This window comes from Mesocricetus auratus, unplaced genomic scaffold (assembly GCF_017639785.1).
Source record: "Mesocricetus auratus isolate SY011 unplaced genomic scaffold, BCM_Maur_2.0 Super-Scaffold_100691, whole genome shotgun sequence".
In the NCBI taxonomy this organism is placed as follows: domain Eukaryota; kingdom Metazoa; phylum Chordata; class Mammalia; order Rodentia; family Cricetidae; genus Mesocricetus; species Mesocricetus auratus.
In genome coordinates this window covers 22,484,398-22,504,888 of record NW_024429267.1, presented here as the reverse complement: position 1 = coordinate 22,504,888, position 20,491 = coordinate 22,484,398, and the positions used below count along the sequence as shown (strand labels likewise).

The 20,491-nt window shown below is 46.6% G+C and overlaps 1 protein-coding gene across 1 annotated transcript in view; it reads right to left on the bottom strand.

Moving 5' to 3' along the window:
• Nucleotides 1–20,491, bottom strand: part of Sh3bgrl2 (SH3 domain binding glutamate rich protein like 2) — a 49,822-nt gene that overhangs the window by 16,982 nt on the left and 12,349 nt on the right. Inside the window, exon 3 of the mRNA XM_021229307.2 lies at nt 1,227–1,412. Coding sequence (XP_021084966.1) covers nt 1,227–1,412 — 186 coding nt within the window. The remainder of the gene's footprint in view (nt 1–1,226; nt 1,413–20,491) is intronic.

The following is a 20,491-nucleotide window of genomic DNA, read 5'->3' as shown; positions in this document are numbered from 1 at the left end:
AGGAGAGTTTTCAGAGAATCCGCTGAATTCTGAGGACCAGATTGCTACACCACAGAGGAAGCAAACATTTCTTATCAGCCAAAATGAGTCAGTTAGGTGGATTTTGATTAATAAATATATACTTGAGTTTTGGAAACAGTCACAACCCAACTGGAGCTGGTGTGTGTATTCCCGTGGCAGAAGAGGAGGGTGACTCCTGGCACTACACTTGAAAAACAGGATGGTAGCTCACACCTGCAGTCCCACTCCCTGAGAGGTGGGCAAGATGGGGAGCTCAGTACGTATGAGTTTAAGCATCAGAAGACTGAGGCTTACGGTGGTAAGGAACTTCCCACAGGTGCCACGCACAACAGGAGGCAGACAAGTGCCACGGTGCGGGACTCGGCTCGTCACTCTGCTGACACGGCTATGCATGGTGGCACGGTGCGGGACTCGGCTCGTCCCTCTGCTGACACGGCTGTGCACTGGTGACTCACTCACTTACGCTCTGATCTCCCACTCTCTTCCATGCCTCTGCAGCCACCAAACACACTATTACTCCTTTCTGCACCCTAATGACAACCCAGGCACTTAATGGCGTCAGCACCGGCAACACCCAGGCACTATAGGTCCTTGAAAGAACTGCATCCCCAAAATAAACACTGCGTCTGGAGTTTAAAGCTGTGGTAAAAACCAAACCCCAACCTATACCGTAGGAAGAAGTTTCTCAGATTTTTGTCTCAACCTAAGAAATAAGCTAAGTGGATAACTAGACAAAATGGACTTTGCTTTCACCAAAACATAGTTTAAATATTCACAGTAATCCCTCTGTTGGTAATCTTTTTTGAATATGAATTCTGTTTTCTAATCAGCTATCCGTGAGGAAAAATGATTCAAGAATAATTACCTCTTCAATCTGGCCCACAAATGTTTTAATGGAGAGACATGCTTGAAAAGTCAGAACACAATATACACATACTCTCCACTCCCCTTCCAGAGCAAGGAAAGGGACAGGACGGATGACTGACAGACACCCTTGAGCTCCGTTACGCACCACACAATTCTCCAGCAACCCGCTCTGTGACGCCGAATTCCTAACTGCTGGGAGCTTCACCCTCTGTGAGGCCTAGGCCCCTGAGCAGGAGTGGCATGAAGTTACTGCCTTTACTGTAAAGGATGCAAACACACTCCGGGTTAGCATGCTGTGGGTAACCAAGGGACAGTGTGGGAGCGGTGCAGCAACTTACTCCACAGTATCGGTCGCCGTTAAATATCTGAGGTGGCAGAGGGTTGCCCTGCGCAGGCTTCTTCTCAGGGGGAATGTTCTTGTACATCCACTGCCTCTGTTCCTCAGACATGGTGATGTCCACTTCCTCGAACTCTATCTTGTTGGCTTCCAGAAATCTAACCACATCCTGCTGCTTCTTCTTGATCTAGAGAGGAGACAAACAAAGGGAAATGCTTACCTGAGGCAATCAGAGTGCTCTACAGATTAACCCATTCTAGACTCCCCCCCTGGTCAGAGGGCATGCGCACAGCCGCCCTCACTGCATGCCGAGGCCAGGGCTGAGCCAGCTCCAATGCAGTGACTCTTCCACCCAGACATCACAGAAGGCTGACACTCAACTCTGCCTGCCTGCCAAGGACAGAGGACGTGGTGACAGGCGAGATGAGATTCTCACTTAGCTCTCTGCAGGCCACGGCCAGCCCCCATCTGTCCCCCTGCTAGAAGCTGCCATTTACATCAGTAAAGCTCCCTCCGCTCAGGGCCATGTATATCCCATCTGAGATGGACTTGGGTGACCAGTGAGGGCCACATTTTCATTCCTCTCAGATATCAAAGCTATAATCACGACCGGGAAATAATCTTTCATCAGTTTGGTTTGCGACAGGAAATGCTGTTCCTCACTTCTAGGTGAGACTAACCCACAAACATCTTTCAGTCTTAACCCTTTTTTATTCCTCCGACCCTCACGTTCCCTCTCCAGTCACTAGGGGTCAGGAGTGCTCCTCAGCAGCTTCAGTGGCATCAAATGTTAGCGACCTTCTCAGTGGAATGGCTTGTATCCACTAATTTACATGCAACACCAGTATTCAATGTCTTAAACACAGCAGCTTGTTAAACATAAAATATGGTTGCCTTTTCTAAGAGACTGGAGAAGATGCATTTTGTAAAATGTAAGGAATGAACAGCCCAAAGCTTGAAGAACAAACGCTCACACAGATTTCCTCCGGCACCATCCCCCAAATACCCCTTAGGAGTCACCAATGTGCGTGACCCTGAGGTTGCTCATCTGTAATAGGCTGTAAGCAAACAGCTCTATCATCATTGAGTCCATAAATGCGGACAGGATGGTGAGGTTATACAGATGCAGATTAAATGCTGGTAAAATAGCACATCATGTTGTTGTTTTTTTTTTTTTTTGATGTGGGTTTGAGAACTACTGTGTGGTGTTATAAATCCAAATGATAATAGCTTCTCCATTTCTTCACTGAAGCCATGTTTCATTTCTGAAAAAGGTGGCCGTTTTCCCTCACGCTGGATACCACCTTTCAGAAATGTGCTTGTATTGTTTTGAAACTCCAACTGGGGGGAGGATTACTCATTCTGCTTGAGAACCAAGATGATTTATTGCTTCTGCCTTACAGTTAAGAGTACTTTCCCCATTGTAGGGAGAGATGTACCTGCAGCTTTAGCCACGCCCCAACGGCTACAGGCTAACGGGCATGGCTACAGGCACCGAGGGAGAGGGGAATAAAAAGGGAGAGAGGGCTGCCTGGCATTCTCTCCTTGAACACGGGCCACATTTCTGAGAGCTCCCCAGCTTCCCATGTAAGTTACTTCTCTGTGTCTAAATAAATCTCCTACTACCTTTCCCCGGCATTCTTAGTGTGAGTTGCTGTCCCCCCACACCCCAGTGTTTGATCAAGGTCTCGCACAGCTGATGTGCATTCTATTAAAACACTCGGTGCCATCCTCCTGCCTTATATCCTTATTTTGTAACCCCCCTCACGCCACCCCGAGGGACCGAGCACACTTCTGGGCAGGTACACTCATGACCCAGCCTCTTAACTACAAAAAGGTCCATGCTTTGAGATCATAAAGCAGTACCCTATATGCCTATTAACTTGGTGGCTAAAATCCAGAGGACAGGAATAGAGCCCAGCATCTTAAAAGTGACCCACCCCTCATATGGGGCCCCACAACTGATTACTGGGGGTGGAGGAGTAGGAGTGGCAAAAAATAATAAAAGGTTTTGAACTGGCAAGATGCCAAATATTAATTTAAAACCCAACATATAATGAAGCTGAGATGTTCCTGATAGCATGACCCATTAGGTCAATGACATCACTGTGTGACTTCACTGCCGCCTGGGTTCTAAACACACAGTGCTCTCAGGATGCTCTGTGAAGGTCATCATAGCCTCCTCGACACCAACAGATGCTGCCTGAAGCACCTTGGCTGGACACTTTTGTGTGTCATGAGCTGCAGCGTTGTATCTTCTGTACAGGTAATGTACTTAGGCACATTGTCATGTTGGCTCTTTTGGTCGATCTGTAACTTTTGCTGTTACAACAGCACTCTGCTATGAACAATGAACTCCCTTGTTAAGTCTGTTTGTTACAGTTGCTATAACGAAATGTTTGTGATTTATGAAAAGGGGGAGGTTTGTTTCTCACCATTCTGGAAGCCGAGAAGGCCAGGGTCAAAGCATTACGGAACAGGTATCTGGCCAGTGCCCATTTCCTGAGTCACAGATGGAACCACTTGGTAGAAGAGGCCAGGCCGCTCCCTGGGGCCTCATCCCTAAGGGCAGTGATCTCTTCCTCACCTCCCAACAGCTTTCTAATTCCATCACATTAGGCATCAGATTTAACACACATTTGAGGGGGACACGAATGGTTAAACCAAGGGCATCTTTGTTAAGTGTCCCTGGTGTATCTCCCGATGCTACTTCAGGTAAGAAAGTCCTATGCCTCTTCAGTGCACCCCACTGGCATGCACTATCACAGCGGGCTCTATGGGTGAAACTCAACTGCCAAACTGAACAGGTTCATAATGGACCCATGCTAACCTGCTTTCAACAAGGCCACAGCAGTTCACAGGTCTCAGAGTGGCTAGGTCTCAACACCCTCCCTCTTTATAAGGGCCTCAAAGCTGTGAGGAAGTGACTTAGAATACTAAAACTCAGGGACATCACTGACACTGACAATGCTCAGAAATGAAGGGAGAGCTCCCAGATGACAGTGATGATCGACAGAGCACTGCATAGAATGTAAGTTAAGAGAGAGCCTTAGTTAGGGTTGTGTGGTGATGACGTACCATGACCAATAGCAACTTGGGACAGAGAGGGTTCATTTCCCTCCCAGTTCTATATGACAGTCTATCAAGAGCAGTGAGAGCAGGAACTCACACAGGGCAGGAACCTGGAGGCAGGAGCTGATGCGCAGGCCATGGAGGGTGCCATTTACTGGCTTGTTCACTCTGATTTTCTAAAGAACCCAGGGGTTGCCCCACCCACAATGGACTGGGCCCTCCACATCAATTGCTAATTAAGAAAATGCCCTGCAGGCTTGCCTACAGCTTGATCTTATGGAGGGAGGCATTTCTCCCCTGAGGCTCCCTCCTCTGGTGACTGGTGTGTGTCAAGTTGACATAAAACTGACCAGCACAGAGACATCTGTATTTTAAGAGGCACAGCCAACCCTGGGCTTCAAAGAGATGCTTTTCCTTCTGTGCAGCTTAAGAACAAGGCAGGGACAGAAGCACAAGCAGCCCTGTTTTAGGAATTGTCAATACCATTCTGGAAAGATCTACAAGACTGACCAGTCAGTTTTAGAAAGCATAGATCAGGCTCACTAAAAAAAAATGAAGAAAACTGGGAACATATTTGTTATATTGAAAAGAAAAACTCCTGAAGGTCATGTAAGAAAGTAACAGGAAGTATTGGGACACTGAGGACCAAGTGAGGAGACGCATGGGAGATGGGAGGGACTGGAGATTAAAAACCACTCGAGAGGACAGTGGGAGCCAGGGCTTTACTCTAAAATTAAAATTGTGAGATGAGTCAGAAAGCTTAGGAGAGAAATATGTTTTAAGAGACAGTCGGGGGACAGACTAGAGTCACACAGAGAACTGCCTGAGGGGCAGGAAAGTGTCCCCAGCTAACAGGAGGACAGCTCGAAGCATGTTGTCATTGACCTCTAGGTTACTTTCACTAAAGCGAAAGAAGAAATGGGAGACCATAAAAGATTCGACAACACTCCAGTGAGTTAACCAAACATGCAGGGCAGGGGAACTCTATGCACAGGACCATGTATCGCAGAGGATGTGACACTGGCCGCAGGAAGGAAGATGAGTAACAGCGCACGGGCTGTTTATAAACTGCAGAGCGTGGTCTGCAACTGTGGGGCTCAGGCTTGCACGGGAGGCAGGGCCCAGAGAACACCCAGCCTGATGGGTGGGCCCCAGGTGACAACAGGATGTGCTGGACAGGACACTAGACTACAGAGATAAACAGTATTTGAGATCACGCGAAGCATTTTGTTCTCCCCAAGTTTCAAATTTTCCGAGATGAAACACACCTTACATGCAGTATTTTTTTTTCCTTTTCATTGCTGGGGTAAATTGCAGGACCACATCGGTGACCCCATCTATGTCAATTCATCCATAGGTAGACAGCACATGCAGCTCACACTTGTTTTCACCCAAACACACTGAGAAGCCATTGCAGACAACAGCGATTTACCCATAACCAATCCCACCGAGAGTGCCTTTGCTCAGCTGCAGAAACCAGTTTTCCCCAGAGTCTCTGGCGCAGGCAGTGATCCCCACAGAGTTCTGGAGACAGAGCTGGTGAGACAAAGGCAGCGAGTCTCAGGAATTAGAGACAAATCCCAGCTAGGTGTGGCTGGTCTGCCAGCCCAGCACGCAGGGGGCTGAGAAAGGAGGACTGAGCGTTCTTTCCTGCAGAACTGCTGACACGGTTAGCTGGGGATACAAGTGTGAAAACAAACACCATCTGCTAGGGATGATGAAGGAGAAAGCAGGAGCCCTGGTCCCTGATGACATCTTACAGCTGCCACCCCAACCTTGTCTTTGCCCTGAACTTCCCTTACTCGACAAATAAGCCCCTAATAAGGTAAGTCACTCAGCATTTGAGTGATAGGAGATTGTAGTGAATTTGAGGCTTGTCTGGTCTGTATAGAGAATTCTAGACTGGCCAGGACTACATAATGAAACTGTCTCAAATAACTAACTAAATAAATAAATATCAAATAAGTTTAAATTTCTGGTTCACTTTCCCAGTGAGTCCTTCTCACCCACTGGAGTTTTTAACCAGATATTCTAGAGCTTTCTACTTGCTTTCAAGTCCTTCATTTTGTTCTCGACAGCTGGCACTTGTTTTATGTCTGCACATTTATCCCCCCACGTGGAATAAAAACACCCTCAAAACAGGCGGTTTTCCCTGTTCTGTCCACCGCATGACACCTTGAGCAGATTGGACGTATGATGCATGTTTGTTAATGAACACACAAAGTTTCCACGGGCAGCTGAAAGCAAACGCCTCAGAGTAGCAACACCGGCTTGTTGGGCCTCGGCCCTCTCTAACCACATTACGGGCACTTCACAACCTGCATGTACTAAAGCCTACTACATGCTACAGACATCTGTTGTTTCCTTACTGTCCTCACCTCTCTCCACGGTGCAGACTCTGTAAGCATGTGAACTGGTCACACAGGTGGTCCTCAGGGAGCATTACTGAGGTCAAGACTCAGATCCCCTACTCAAGCTCCGTACACAGGAGAGGCTATTCAAGCCAAAACAGCAGTCTAATCTAACTGAAGTCAACCTAGTGAAATGTGGTGCAAACAGTCTCCTTTCTCCATTTTCAAGCCATATGAGTTTAAAGGCAGAGTATCTAGGCTCTTCTACCTAAATGTAAACAGCTGCAATGATTCAGAACAATCTGAACATACTGCTTCTAACTGACAGTTACCGGAGAGGCCAGTCTTAACTACATAGCACTACTAATATTAATATTTTTAAACACAAGAACATAACTTAGTGCTTTGTTGTTTTGTTTGTTTTTTACTAATTACTGAATTTGCAGATTGATACTAACTGAAAATCAAGCAAGAGTGTTTTGTTGTACCTGCTTCTCATTGGTACCCTTAACCATTTCCACAAATGCTTCTAGACTCTGAAGTAAACTCCTCAGACGTGATGGACAGCAAGCTTCCTAACCTTTCCCTTCCGGTTACACACTCCCAGATCTCCTGAGGACCCCCACTGCCTGTACCTCAGTGTCAATGACACACCCCACACAGCCACGCCCTGCCTGGACTGAGCTGCAGGCTCTGCTGACGGGGCATGGTTACTCACTGACCCTCGGAAATCCAAGGCACGTGTGGCTTTCAGAGACCCCAACAACCTCTAGGGAGTCAGAAGACAGGCTTAATAAATCACACTGCACTTGACTCAGGCTTAGACCCCAGTCTGTGGCGGTGGCTTCCAAATATATTTTCATGTCACCATTCTCTGGTAGGATTACTTCTTTCCCAGGAGGGCGCCAGTTAATTTAATCGAGTAAGCAGCCCTGTCGGAACCAGTACGAAGACTTGCAGACATGTCACCTCTTGCTTAAATTCCAAGTGTGCAAAGCTGATGTGGCTCTGTGGGGCCTTTGGACTCACTTGTAAATGAGGAGGCATAATCAATTTGAGTAAGATGTGGTTTTTGTTTTTTAAGTTGAGATTTTAATACATACAATTGTGGACAAGCAAGTTTAATTACGAACAAATTGGGCACGCTCAGAGGACAGGGAGGAGACCTGGGGTGGCAGGGCAGGCCCAGACTGGCCTGGTTGTGGTCAGAGGCCCGTGGGGTGGGAGTCTTAGGAAAATGACTTAGCTTCTCTCCCAGCCTGAGCTGCCCGAAGAGTGAGATGAGCCCAGGACCTCTGCTGTGGGTCCCTGGGGACTGCAGAGGGCAATACAGTTAAGACTCTGCTGGACTGTTTCTCTCACTCAAGCATGCTTAACTTTTCTTTCTTTGCCCTAGATGTGACCTTGTGCAAAACCATCAGTGACTTCTAGATGCCGCCAAAGGCTGCAAGTATTTGATTTGATGTTACTGTTCATGTCCGTCCGTCTCGTGTCCCCCCCCCCCCCCCCCCCACCACCATTCACTCCTGCCCTCTCTCCATTTGTGTGCAAGAGATCAAACCCAGGGCCTTGAACGTGCAGGGCAAGTGTTCTGCCACTGAGCTAAATCTCTGCCCACATTGTTCTTTTGACCTCGAGACACATTTTCTCTCTTATATCTACAAGTTGCACATTCAAAACTGTAGCTGCTGGTTCTACCGTGTTCGAAGCCACTGTTACCTTAATTTTTATTTTCCTTTGAACTGAATGTATTTACTCTATTATTTGGTTGGCAGGGTTTTGTTAAAGGTTTGGCTTTGTAGGCCAGGCTTGCCCAAACTCCTGAGTCCTAGCTTACAGGAAAATGTCACCATGCCTGTCTTGGGTTTGTTTCTGAAGTATTCCATCCTATTGATCTCTGATTTGGTTCCAGTACCAAATTCTGCAGTCTTTTTTTTCAGAACAGTTTTAGGAGAAGAAGTAGCAGAGGACTGTGGCTTAAGCAGAGAAAACAAAAAGTCATGGGTGGTGCCTTGGCAACATAGCGCCCCAAAAACTAGTTCAGCTCTACCGAGCCAGGCTAACCAATCCGATGCCACTGCCCATCTAGAAATGAGGAAAAAAAATTAAAATCATATTCTTCCCCTCACAGAGAATACAAACAAACAAAAATGCTTCCCTTTATTTCTGTAAGAAACAGCTGCAGGTGTCACTGAAGTCACTGTGTGCCAAATAAAAGGTGTTTCCAACCTAAAGGAGCAAGGTTCCACTACACAGTGACACGCCCTAAAATGTATAAATCACAGTTTCAAATGGGCAATTATTCAAAGTCCAGACTTACCGTCCAAGAGAAAGCAAGCAAAAAGTGTTCCTAGGGAGAGGGCTCAGTGGGTAAGAGTGTTTACACAAGCTCGAGGAACTGAGTTCAGATCCACAGCACCAACATAGACAAGCTAGGCGTGGCTGCACATGCCCGTAGCCCCAGTGCATTGGTGGACAAAGGAGGAGATCACTGGAGCTAGCTGGTCACCAGCCCAGCCCTGAACAACAAACTCTGAGTTCAATGAGAGACCCTGTCTCCGGGGAATAGAGATAGAGCCCGCCCAAGGTCTTCCTTTGGCCTCAGTGAGTGGACCTGCATATATAAGTGTACACACATGTATAAAACACACAAGCACACACACAAAACAATCAAAAATACTACCCTAAGGATGGGGACCTAGCAATGGCTAGTGTGCACAAGGCCCTGGGTTCAAGTTCTGGCACACAGGACTGGAAGTGAATAAAAAGAATTAATCAAAAAAAGGGTTTATGTGGATATTTCAAGACAACCAAAAATTTCAAACCACAGATACACTAAATGACGCTATGAACCTTTTAAGAGTCATTCCCACCATCAAAATGTCACCAAAAGACCCTTTCTTTGTCCTACTTCCATCCTGCCCTGCGTGGGGGTTTCCCAGGCATTTACTCATCATGGAAACATGTACTAGAAAACGTGGTATAAAAACGTGCCCTTGGATGATCTCGGACACCACTCCAGCTTCTGGCTCCACCTGGGCCAGACCTCCCCCATCTTCCTTCCTTCCTGCACACCTAAGATCCAGGCCAGCACAGGTTCTCAGAGTCTCAGTGACTGAGGGACAGTTTGATGGTTCAAAAGTTTGAATGCTCCCATCTGCCACACAAAGACACTTAACATCAAGGAAAAGAAAAACTAGAAATATAAAGTAACAAACAATACCCCATAGAAGCCGACAGTTTCCATCTCTCCAGCTGAGAAAGGCAGAACTGCCCTGGGGAGTTGCTGTGTGAGTTTCCAAGTGATTCTCCTCAGCTGCCACACTTCACCCTCCCCCACACCTCCAGGGGGCTGTTCAGACACTCCTCTGGGTCTCCCAACTACACTCCGCCCCTCATCACCCACCCTTCCTATTCTTTTAGTATTATCTACTTATTCCTTGTGGTTCAGCCCCAAATGCACCAGGTCCCTCAGGTGGCCCCACTGCCTGGCCCCAGGTGACCTTATTCTTGAAGAGACATATGGTGATGTCCAGAGGAATTCTGGTTGTCATAAATGCTATATGCATAGGCGAGTCCCCCAAAGGAACTCCCAAGCTTAAAGTTCAACAGTGCTGAGGGGGAAACCCTGACTTATGTTGACTATGCACTAGATCCGCCTTCATCAAACTCCTATTAACAACCACAGTCGCCGTGACCTGGCATTGGCAGACAGTCATACCGGTGAGCAACAGTGGTATGCTTCTGGCCCTTTCCCCCAATTTAACCGTGAACTCCTCTGGATGATGGGGTCAGCAGTATCCTGTGCATCCTGTGGGTCTCTGGATGGTGACTTTAGTATTGCTGCTCACTACACAGCTGGCAGCTAGGTGTCTCTTTTGTCGCCTCTCGGCTGCAGTGTGCTGGCTCTAGTTAGAGGTTTCTCAGTGCTTGGGCCTCCACTTTCTCTGAAGCCTGGATCATCACATAGTGATATGACATTAGCAGAAACAGGGAAAGACGTGGGTGGGCTGGCTTTTACTGTTTTTACATTTGCTGTCAAGATTACATGTTTACTTCCTAAAGAAAAAAGTCAGCCAAGCATAAAATATGAATTTACGATGCCACTATTTGGCGAGATTCTCTCTGCAAATTATATACAACTCATACATGTGCTTCCTGTTAATTAGAGGATACTGTGTGGAAGAGCTGTTCCAGCAAAATCTGCTAGAATTGTCAGAACCCTGCCATCAGGAGGAGATCCTGCTGACGACGGTATTTTCCACAGCATGTTACAAGACTGCTGCCCAAGGCCGAGCCTTCAAAGGCCTGAGGTGCGGCTCTGCAATGCTCCCACCTCTCCATCGGTCAACTGGCAACCCAGGGAAGAGTGACTGAAGAGCTGATTAACAGCTACCTGTATCTACAGCTGAAAGACAACATGGGGGACAGCAGGTCATTTTCATAATTATATTCTATATTCAGTAATTACAGACTGTGATCTGCTCACATTTCCACAACAGGAACAAATTAACACACCGAGGTGTAGACGCTCTAACCTGCACTGGAACAGACCTGGGCGCTCTCTCTCTCTCTCTCTCTCTCTCTCTCTCTCTCTCTCTCTCTCTCTCTCTCTCTCTCTCTCTCTCTCTCTCTGTGAGTGTGTGTGTGTGTGTGTGTCTGTCTGTCTGTCTGTCTGTCTGTCTGTCTTAAAGGAGCCCAGTCTGGTCAGTCTTAAAGGAGCCCAGTCTGGCCTGGACTCACCACTCCCCTGCCTCATTCTTCTGAATGGTGGTGTCAGAGGCCAGCAACACCATACCCAGCTAGTTGACAACCATCAACCTCAACTGGACACCGGATGTTTCTTTCATTCCTAAGCAAACTGCCTCCAGGAGCTCTGATGCCTAGTCCCAATCTCCATAGGAACCTTCTCTGCCCACAGACGACTCTTTACTTCTGCATCCCGGGTGGATATGGTAACCAACTTTAACTTGCAAGTGATTCTGAATTCTGCTCTCGACCTCAAATTCCTCTAGATCTTCCCATTAGAATGCTCCATCACATTTTCACTCACAAGAGTAGAGAAGTTAAAAGAGTAGACAGAGAGTGGGGAGGGCAAGACAAGAAAAGCTCCACGCCTTCAGAACCCAGACATCCATGGTTCCTGATAAGCTCCTAGGATGTGCTATTTGGTGCCCTAGGAAATCAAGAAAACTCACGCACAAAAACAAGGCCTCAATCAAGCAGAGTACAAATCCAGCAAGGCTCACTGACATGTATTGTCAAGCCAGTCAAAAGACAACCTATGGGGAAAGTACATGAGAGAGCTTGAAGCCAGGGATGTGTGGGCAAGGAACACAAGCCCCAAGCCCAGCATCAGAAACACAGAAAGCAGCAGCTTAAATGAATTTTAACAGAAGGTTAAGAGGAGGAGGCTCAACCTTGCTGAGTCAAGGACAAACTAGCTACTTTCTCCATAGAGACTGAGGCTTAACCTGCCATCACACTTACTCATTTAACCACAGAGACACTGTCCTATTTTACTCTGAACGCTCGGTTTAGAAATCTTTCCACAACACACCACATATGTTCTCTATTGTTGAGCCAAGTACGCTGAACCCAAATATACCCAACCTGATTTAATCGGCTCTGGTATGGGCAGGATCATGACACTCGTTTTTTATACTGACATACTCAGAGGCCATTTGTTGTGGGATAATCTTTTTGTACACTGTGAAGATGTGTCTTTGCCAGGGCACCTTCTTATTGGCTTAACAAAAAGCTAAGCAGCCACTAGCGAGGCAGGAGGTACAGGTGGGGCAGCCAGACACAGAGGAGGCTGGGAAGAAGAAAGGTGGAGTCACCAGCCAGACATGGAGGAAGCAGAAAAGTTGTAGCATGGGCAGTACAGAGTAAAGGTAATAAAGCCACAAGGCAGAAAGTAAATTAACAGACATGGGTTCATTTACGTTGTAAGAGTTAGTTAGAAACAAGCCTAAGCTATCGGCTGAGCTTTCTTAATTAATAAAAAGTCTCTGTGTGGTTATTTGGGAGCTGGCTAGCAGGACAGAAAAATCAGCCTAGAGCCATTTATTTATATGTAAAAATTGTTGCTTTACTATGCACACTAGCCTAAAACCATTCCCTAGAATTCTACATATCTGCAGCCTCAGTTCTCAGCCACTGTCTGACTCAGCAGTGGCCTGAAGACTGCCTGTCATTGTAGTGTAAGGGCATCCCCCTGGGGAGCTGAACAGGCAGGCCTGAAGGCACTGAAGTCAACTTCCTCCCTTCCAGGATTCTGGAAGACTGATACTCAAACAGAAGGAATAATGTAGTAAGCTGTCTTCATAACACAGATTCTTCAAGCCATTTATTTAAGACGCTGTGAGACAAATCATGTCCCCAAAGCTTTTATGTTTCAAAGCAGACTCTACTTGCAAATCCATTCCTGTTGTTCTTTGATTAGCTTTTTATTCATAATACAATGTTTCAGAAACAATTTTCTTGTATCCACTCAAATGCCAAGTCCTCTAATAGAAAATCTGCAATAACTAAAGAGACTCAGGCCAGTCCCTGACCCAGAAGAACTTAGAATTCCAATGAACCACAGGTAGAAGGCCCTGAGAACCACCCCACAGGCAGGCTGAGAACAAGAGCCCTCCCAGTTTGGAGAGCAAGGGAAGGAGGCAAAGGAAAGGAACCGTGGGGACTATGCTTTGAAGAGAGGGACTGGGACTGGATGTCACACGGGGTGTTCACAGACAAGGCAGAGAGGACCACAGGGTCAGCAAGGGGGGGGGGGAGGAGCTTGGTGCAACTACCAGGAAAGAAGATGGCCCAGAGTGCCTGGCCAAGCATGCAGGCCTAAGCGTCAAGCACTGAGGGTCGATGGGTCTTTGCCAGGCTTTTCTGAACCTAATAGAGACTTCATCTCATTAACAGGCCAACTTTCTCTTTTAAATGGAAACAGAACTTGAAGGGTAAATTATTAATCGTCTCACGTCTGTTAATTATCTCTTAGAACCAGGTACTGGTAAAAGGTCAATGTAAGATGAAGCACACGGTGCCCACCCACCTTGCTCTTAACATACAGAACACAAGCGGAAAGGGGGTCTCAGGTCTAAAGCCAAGGGCGGTGAGGCAGGCAAGGCCCACCATCTCTGTGGCAGAAAGAGCAAAGCCAGCAGCACCCGCTCCAGTTCTCAAGCTGTAGGAAATATGTGGGGGAAGGAAAAGTCTTTCAGATTTCCACTGGAATCTTCTATCTAGACATTTCAAGAATCTTAAAAACAGCTGGGATTGTAACTCAAGGGATGCAATTTTTGTGTGGCTGTCACTCAAGTAAACACATCTGCGATTTACCTATCGGACAGGTAAATTTAGGCTTATTTTCCACGAGATCCCATGTTGCCCCTGATTATCTTTTTTTCACAATCAGACCATGAGTTGCTCAGGGGGAAGGATCATTGGTGCTCACTCATGAACAGTAGGAAGTAAGAGAACTCATAAACACAAAGGAACCCAGTAACTCAAGTAACTTCCAAAATACTGGTCTCTTAAGGTATCTGATCCATTATTCAGAGTCGTTTATGTGGAATGGAGGAAGAAGAATGTCTTCAACTGCATGGTCTGTCAGACCTGTTGAACTTGTGCCTCTTGGGCCACAGGCCCTCCAATCCAGGACAGCTATGACTACAAAATCTTAAGTTTACTTAGAACATGAGCATTTTTGTCATTTTTTAATATGATTTTGTGGTTCTTGAGAGTGAACTCTGTAGATGACAACTTCATGTTACAGTATCAAAAGGGTAGTTTTAGGCCAGCTTAGCCTACAGGAGACCTTGTCTCAAGAAAAAGAAAAGACAGACAACTGAGAAACTAGGGTTGGCAAGAATGCAGAGACGGGAACTCCCTAAACTGCCAGTGCAAACGTAAAATGGAGTGATTTTGGAAAACAATTCGGTAGTGCCTGAAAAACAAACACAATGTCATCTTAGAAACCACCAATTCTTTTTTGTTATTTTTTGTTTTGTTTTTTGAGACAGGGTTTCTCTGTGTAGCCTTGGCTGTCTTCAAATTCACAGAGATCTACTTGCCTCTGCCTCTCAAGTGCTGGAATTAAATGTATGCACCACCACCAGTGTACCACAACGTGCACAAAAGAACTTACACACAAATTTTCATAGAGGCATTATTCATAATAGCCAAAAAGCAAAGCCAGCCCAAATATCCATCAGCGGGTGAATGGACAGACACAATGTTAGATATTCAGCAACAGAAAGTCAGCTATTAAAAAAACGCTACTATATTCTACAACATGGATGCAGCTTGAGCACCCTGTGCTAAATGAAATAGTCAAACAGGAAGGGTTCACACTGTGTGACTGAACCCACACAAAATCAGGAAAGGCTGGCAGGGAGCCAGAAGGCAGGTCAGTGATTGCCAGGTGTGAGAGGAAGAAAGGAAAGGAGAGTGACTGGTAAAGGACAGGAACTATCTTTCCGAGGTGAGAAAGTGTTCTGGAATTAAACAGCTGCACAACAAATAGTAAACGCGCCACCATCCACTTCAATATACAATGTTAAAAGGTGGATTTTGAATTATGTTTATTACACCTCAATAAAAAAAATAATACAACAAGACATCTAAGCTTAGAGAAGCTATGTATCTTGTTCAAGGCTCAGCTAACTAAAGGAAATCACTAGAACTACGACCCTGAGGCCCACAGCAGCCTCTACAAGAGCCAGGGCAATGCGATGAGCTGGAAAACAATAGCTTCAACCTAGGCTCTTCAGTCACACACACACTCCTCAGACGTCTCTTTCCTTCCCTTCTTTCTTTGTGAGATACAGTCTCCCTATTAAGTCTGGCTGTCTTCAAACTCAAGCTCCCCGTCTCTGCCTCCACAGTGCTGGGATAACGATAAAGGGGCGCATCACTGAGCTCAACTTGCTCATCTAAGGCAATCTGAGTCCTCTTACGTTGCGATGCCATTGTCTATTCTGTGCTATTACAGGTAAATCAGTGCTTCTCAACTAAGGGGTGCTTTTACCTCACGGGGCGCTTCAGTATGTCTGGGAACATGTCAGCTGTAGGGACTGGGGCCGAGGGTGATCCAGAAGGTAGAACCCATGCACACTGCTCTGTGTCTACAGTGCACAGGACAGTCGTCACATGGGAAAGAACCACCCAGCCCAAAATATCAGTTAGTGCCCAGTGAAAACTCAGATGAGGGTCCAATCAAAGTATCTGTCCTTGAGTGTAACAATCTCAGAGCAGCAGCTCGGTGACTGCGAGACCAGCTCCCAACTAACGCTGTGCTCAGAGCACTCACTTGTATTCCCCGAACAGCCCACACAGACTGTCTGAACATGCTGCTCTGTTTACCTGCCCACAGGTGTCAGGTTAAGGGAGCGATGAAGCCGGCAGCATTTAACAAGCATTTGAGGCTATTATTTCCATATGCCCCTCCTTGGTGTCCACCTTCACAAAACATACATAACTATCCATGTAGTCTTGGGTTTCCCAATTTTTGACAGACATGCATGCTCACTTTAATTGTTAAAAACAAAACAAAGCAAAAAAAAAACCCATGGCAAACAGCTCACAGCAGGGAAAACTTGGAAATAACAGGAAGCTGTGAAGACCTCAAGGGTATAATCCCTGATGAAGGAACCACCCACACAGCTCTGGGGAACTTGTGCCAGGCTGCTACCATGAGGTGAGGTGCCAGGACCTCAGGAAGAGAGGCCATCCTGACTGTGTTTTCGTGACACAGTATCTTCTAGCACCTAAAATACACTTGCTCAATGTTTTCAAAACTCTGCTAACTCAACAAGAGCTTTTCAGACTGCAATCCAATCCACATTAGTTTTAATAGGCAGTGTCAGCCTATGTCTTCCTAAGGCTGGCTGGATCACAATCCCCGATCCATTATCTGATTCTCACAGCAATTCTTTCCTTAGTAGAATATTAATAGTTCATTTAAAGTTGAAGATTCACAATCACAAGAGAATGGTTACTGCATGAAACTTAAATGACACACTAACAACGGTGGCTATGATTTCAACAAGTTTCAACAGCTTTATAAATGGGAGCCACAGGGAGATAAAGACCCGCTCAACCTCCTTGCCTGTTGGGGTACCAGAGCCAAAACCCAAACCCAGGTCTTTCTGTCCCTAAGGTCCATCTTCTTTCCAGGCATCATCTTGTCTCAGGCTTAAGGAGTTCTGAGAGTAAACTACATGGAAAGAGCCTGATCATAGAGAGACGGGTGGTCATAGAAGCACAGATCTTGAACAGTTTAAATGGGGCAGATGAGGCTCACGACCAGCAGGGACCATTCCCTCCGTCTCCCTGCCTTCCCAGGCATGCTGGCTGCATCTTTCCTCTTGCACTAGAAGGCTGCCCATACTCCACCAGGCCTTGGATCTCCAACATTCACTTTCTGCCTCTTCTTTGGCACTGAACTTCCACTGCAGGCTACCACATGCTGATGAACTCCCTGACTGCCATTTTGTAGAGTAGTGCGGTTCACAGGTTCATTCTCCCAAGAACTGAAGGGCCAAGGTAGAAAAGAGGAGGGTACTGACCTACACCATCACCTGACCCAGCACATCGAGAGGCGCCCATATGTCAAGTATCCTCTGCCCTTGACCTTATCTCTGGGTCCCAGATATTCCATCGATCTCTCTTCTCCCTTTTTACCCTATTCCCCACATTCCATGCCACCCCCTTCAATGTGGCACAGGAAGTCAGTTCTACCCGACTTTGTCATACCCAGCAGTGCAATCACATTTTAGGCAGATCACACAGTAGAGTTTCAGGTCACTCAACAAAAGATTAAGCAGTCCCCTCAGCTAGTCTCCCTCCCCTTCAATGCGGTTTAATCTTTCTCTGGGGTAGGGCCAGGAAATATGGATATGACTACTACATCTCATTACTTCAAAGAATACAAGTAGTAAACACCAAGTGTACTTGCTACACGTGGTATAAACGGTGCCACTATTACTGCTACGAAATCTCACCTTTCCATTCCAAACCATATTCCTCTGAGGACTGGCCAGTGTAGCAGAAGCAGAGCCACTGCTCTCCCTTGCCCTACAGACCCTGTGCCTATAGTTACCTGCCGGGCAGCAAAGCGGGGACTCTGGAACTGCTCCCCAAGAATGCTGCCCCCCATCCCACTGTAAAGCTCAAGCTTGCACACTCTAGTTGTTCTAGTCAGCTCCATGGGTTAACATAACACATGTGTTCCCAGTGTCCAGTCAGGGGCTCTTCTGGTGGGCAACATGCACAATAGGAGAAGCACAGGCCTCAAAACTAAAGGACGACGCTTAGAACCTAACCCCCCCTCGTCCCCAGTGAGGTGAATGATCTCTGCATATGTGACCATTTTGAGTCTTGATATTCTTATCTATAAAATGGGCATAAGAAATCACAGTTTATAGTGTAGTGACCAGTCCCCATTTTAGCAGCCATTGAAGGTTAACATGTGCTCGCATAACCTTGCCACTCCTGTCCTGGTCACTAAGGTCAGATGTCCTCCTTGTGGCAAAGAACCAATCAGAAGTTAGCTGGCAGAGCTGTGCATTATGGACAGTGCACAACAGTGCTGTGCAAAATATAGCAACCGCCCTGGGAGAGCCTATGGGCCATAACAACCAGTTGACCAATCAACACAGGGCGGGTCACCCAAACCTGGAAGCGCACCAATCCTAAGACTGTTTCATACCCCTAGACACTCCCCTTACTCTGCCCTTTAAGATCCCTGCTTCTAGGTTGCTTGGGGTCTTTCTCCAGCCATCTGCCATGGTGGCAGGGTGAAAGGCCCGAGCTAATGGGGTTAGCTCGTTAAACATGTACAATAAAAGACTCTTTGCTTTTGCGTGGAAATGGGCCTCTTGGTGATTTTGGAGTTCAAGAATTTGGGCACAACAAAAGGATGCTTATAAGGATTAAATAGAAAGAAAAATACCACACTGCTGGGTACAGGTGAAAAAAAAAACTGTTCACCCACCCTTTAAACACTAAGGGCTCAGCACAGCAGGACACCTACTCCAGGCATCTCTTTCTCCGGTTTCCATGGCATTTTCCATAAAGCCCCCTTCCCTCCACCTCTTTTAGGATCGCCTACCTGCCCTTCTGATAGGGCTGAAAGTATCCACCCTAAATTACAACAGCATTTCAACCTCAGAGTCAGGATTGTGGAAAATGTCAATGAGGGACAAGGACTGTGTGGCTTACCCATCAGTTCTGTGTGGTGCCTCGTCCCTCTTCCCTGTGACTGCCAGACTAGAAATTCTCTGTACTCAATTACAAAGCTCTCAAAAAACGGTAAGACCTGAGAATAGGAACACAGTGACCAGCCTGGATCCTCCTTCCTCTGTGCAGGACCAATCAGCAGTCATCCATCCTGCTCATCTAGACGAGGCTCCAAACCAGCTCTCCAGGAAGCTACTGGCCTTTAGACACTGACATCATTTAGAAAGAAATAGGACAAGTCTTGAAAACTTTAAGTCAACTAGGACTCTAAAACTAGACACCGCACAGAGCAAAGGAGAGTGACCATTGATCAGCAGAGCAACAAGCAGTGACCAGATATGATCTAAATGACCACGTGAATTACCTACCAATGTGAAGGAAAAAACCACACAGTAACTGGTCTGTTTAGGGAAGAATAGCATGCTCAAATCATATGCTGTTATTAACTCAAGTTCAAATACCTACATTACTGGAAAACTTATCTCAAAATGCACCTTAGCTTTCCCAGGTATGCTGACCACATGGTTCCTCTTGCACTGATACACCATGTGGGGGATGGTTAAGGATCTCTATGGTTCAAGGTCATGGCTATTACTGCACCTTTTACACTACTCCACTGCTCTGTGTCAACCCAACAGGAACAGCGGTGGTCACCGTGCATCTGTGTGGGCTACCTCTCATCCATCACCAACCCTTCTCATCGCCCCAAATTTACACATGATCGGCTGAGGTTACTCAGCTACAGTAATTTGCTTCCTGTTGCAGTGATAAAATTCTAACCTAAGGCAACTCGGGGGAGGGAAAGGTTAGGTTTCATCTTACAACTTCCAGGTCACAGTCTTGCACTGACAGAAGACAGGGCAGGAACTCAAGAAAGAAACTGAAGCTGAAACCCTGAGGAATGCTGCTTGCTAGCTTGCTTCCTTGGGCTTGTCCAACTTTTACACAGCTCAGGCTCACATACCTGAGGGGGCTGGCCCCGCCTACTTCAATTAGCTCCACAGACCAATCCTATAGAGGCCATTCCTCAAATGAGACGATTTGTGTCACGCTGACAAAAACTAGCCAGCACATTTGTCCCTAGTCTGTGGCACCTAAGAGTCTGATGGCAATTGTTTTAACCGTGTGTGTGCAGTCTGCCAATGACAGATTTCCCATGGATGAATACAAGTACATGAGTGTAGGGACTGAACATAAACCCAATCAAAATTAAGTAAGTAGACACATACTCAACACAAATGCATTAGGAAAGTGTAGGGCTAGGGAAGTTAGCTCAGTTGGCCAAGTGCTTATTGTGCAAACCTGAGAGTTGGGTTCAATCCCCAGACCCTGTGTGAAAAGCCTGAGTTGTAGTGTATACTTGTAAACCTCTGCCCTAGTATGGCAGAGAAGGTGGCTCCCTGAGGGCTGGCCATCTGCCTTGCCTGTTCAGGGAAATCCAGGCAGTGAGAGGCCCTGGCACAGAAACCAAAAAGAAAATGGAGATTGATGGTCCTGGGGAAAGACTGAAGGTTGGTCTGCAGCCTTCACATGAACACACGCACAGGCATACACACGTATGCCCATATGAACACATACACATTCTCTCTCTCTCTCT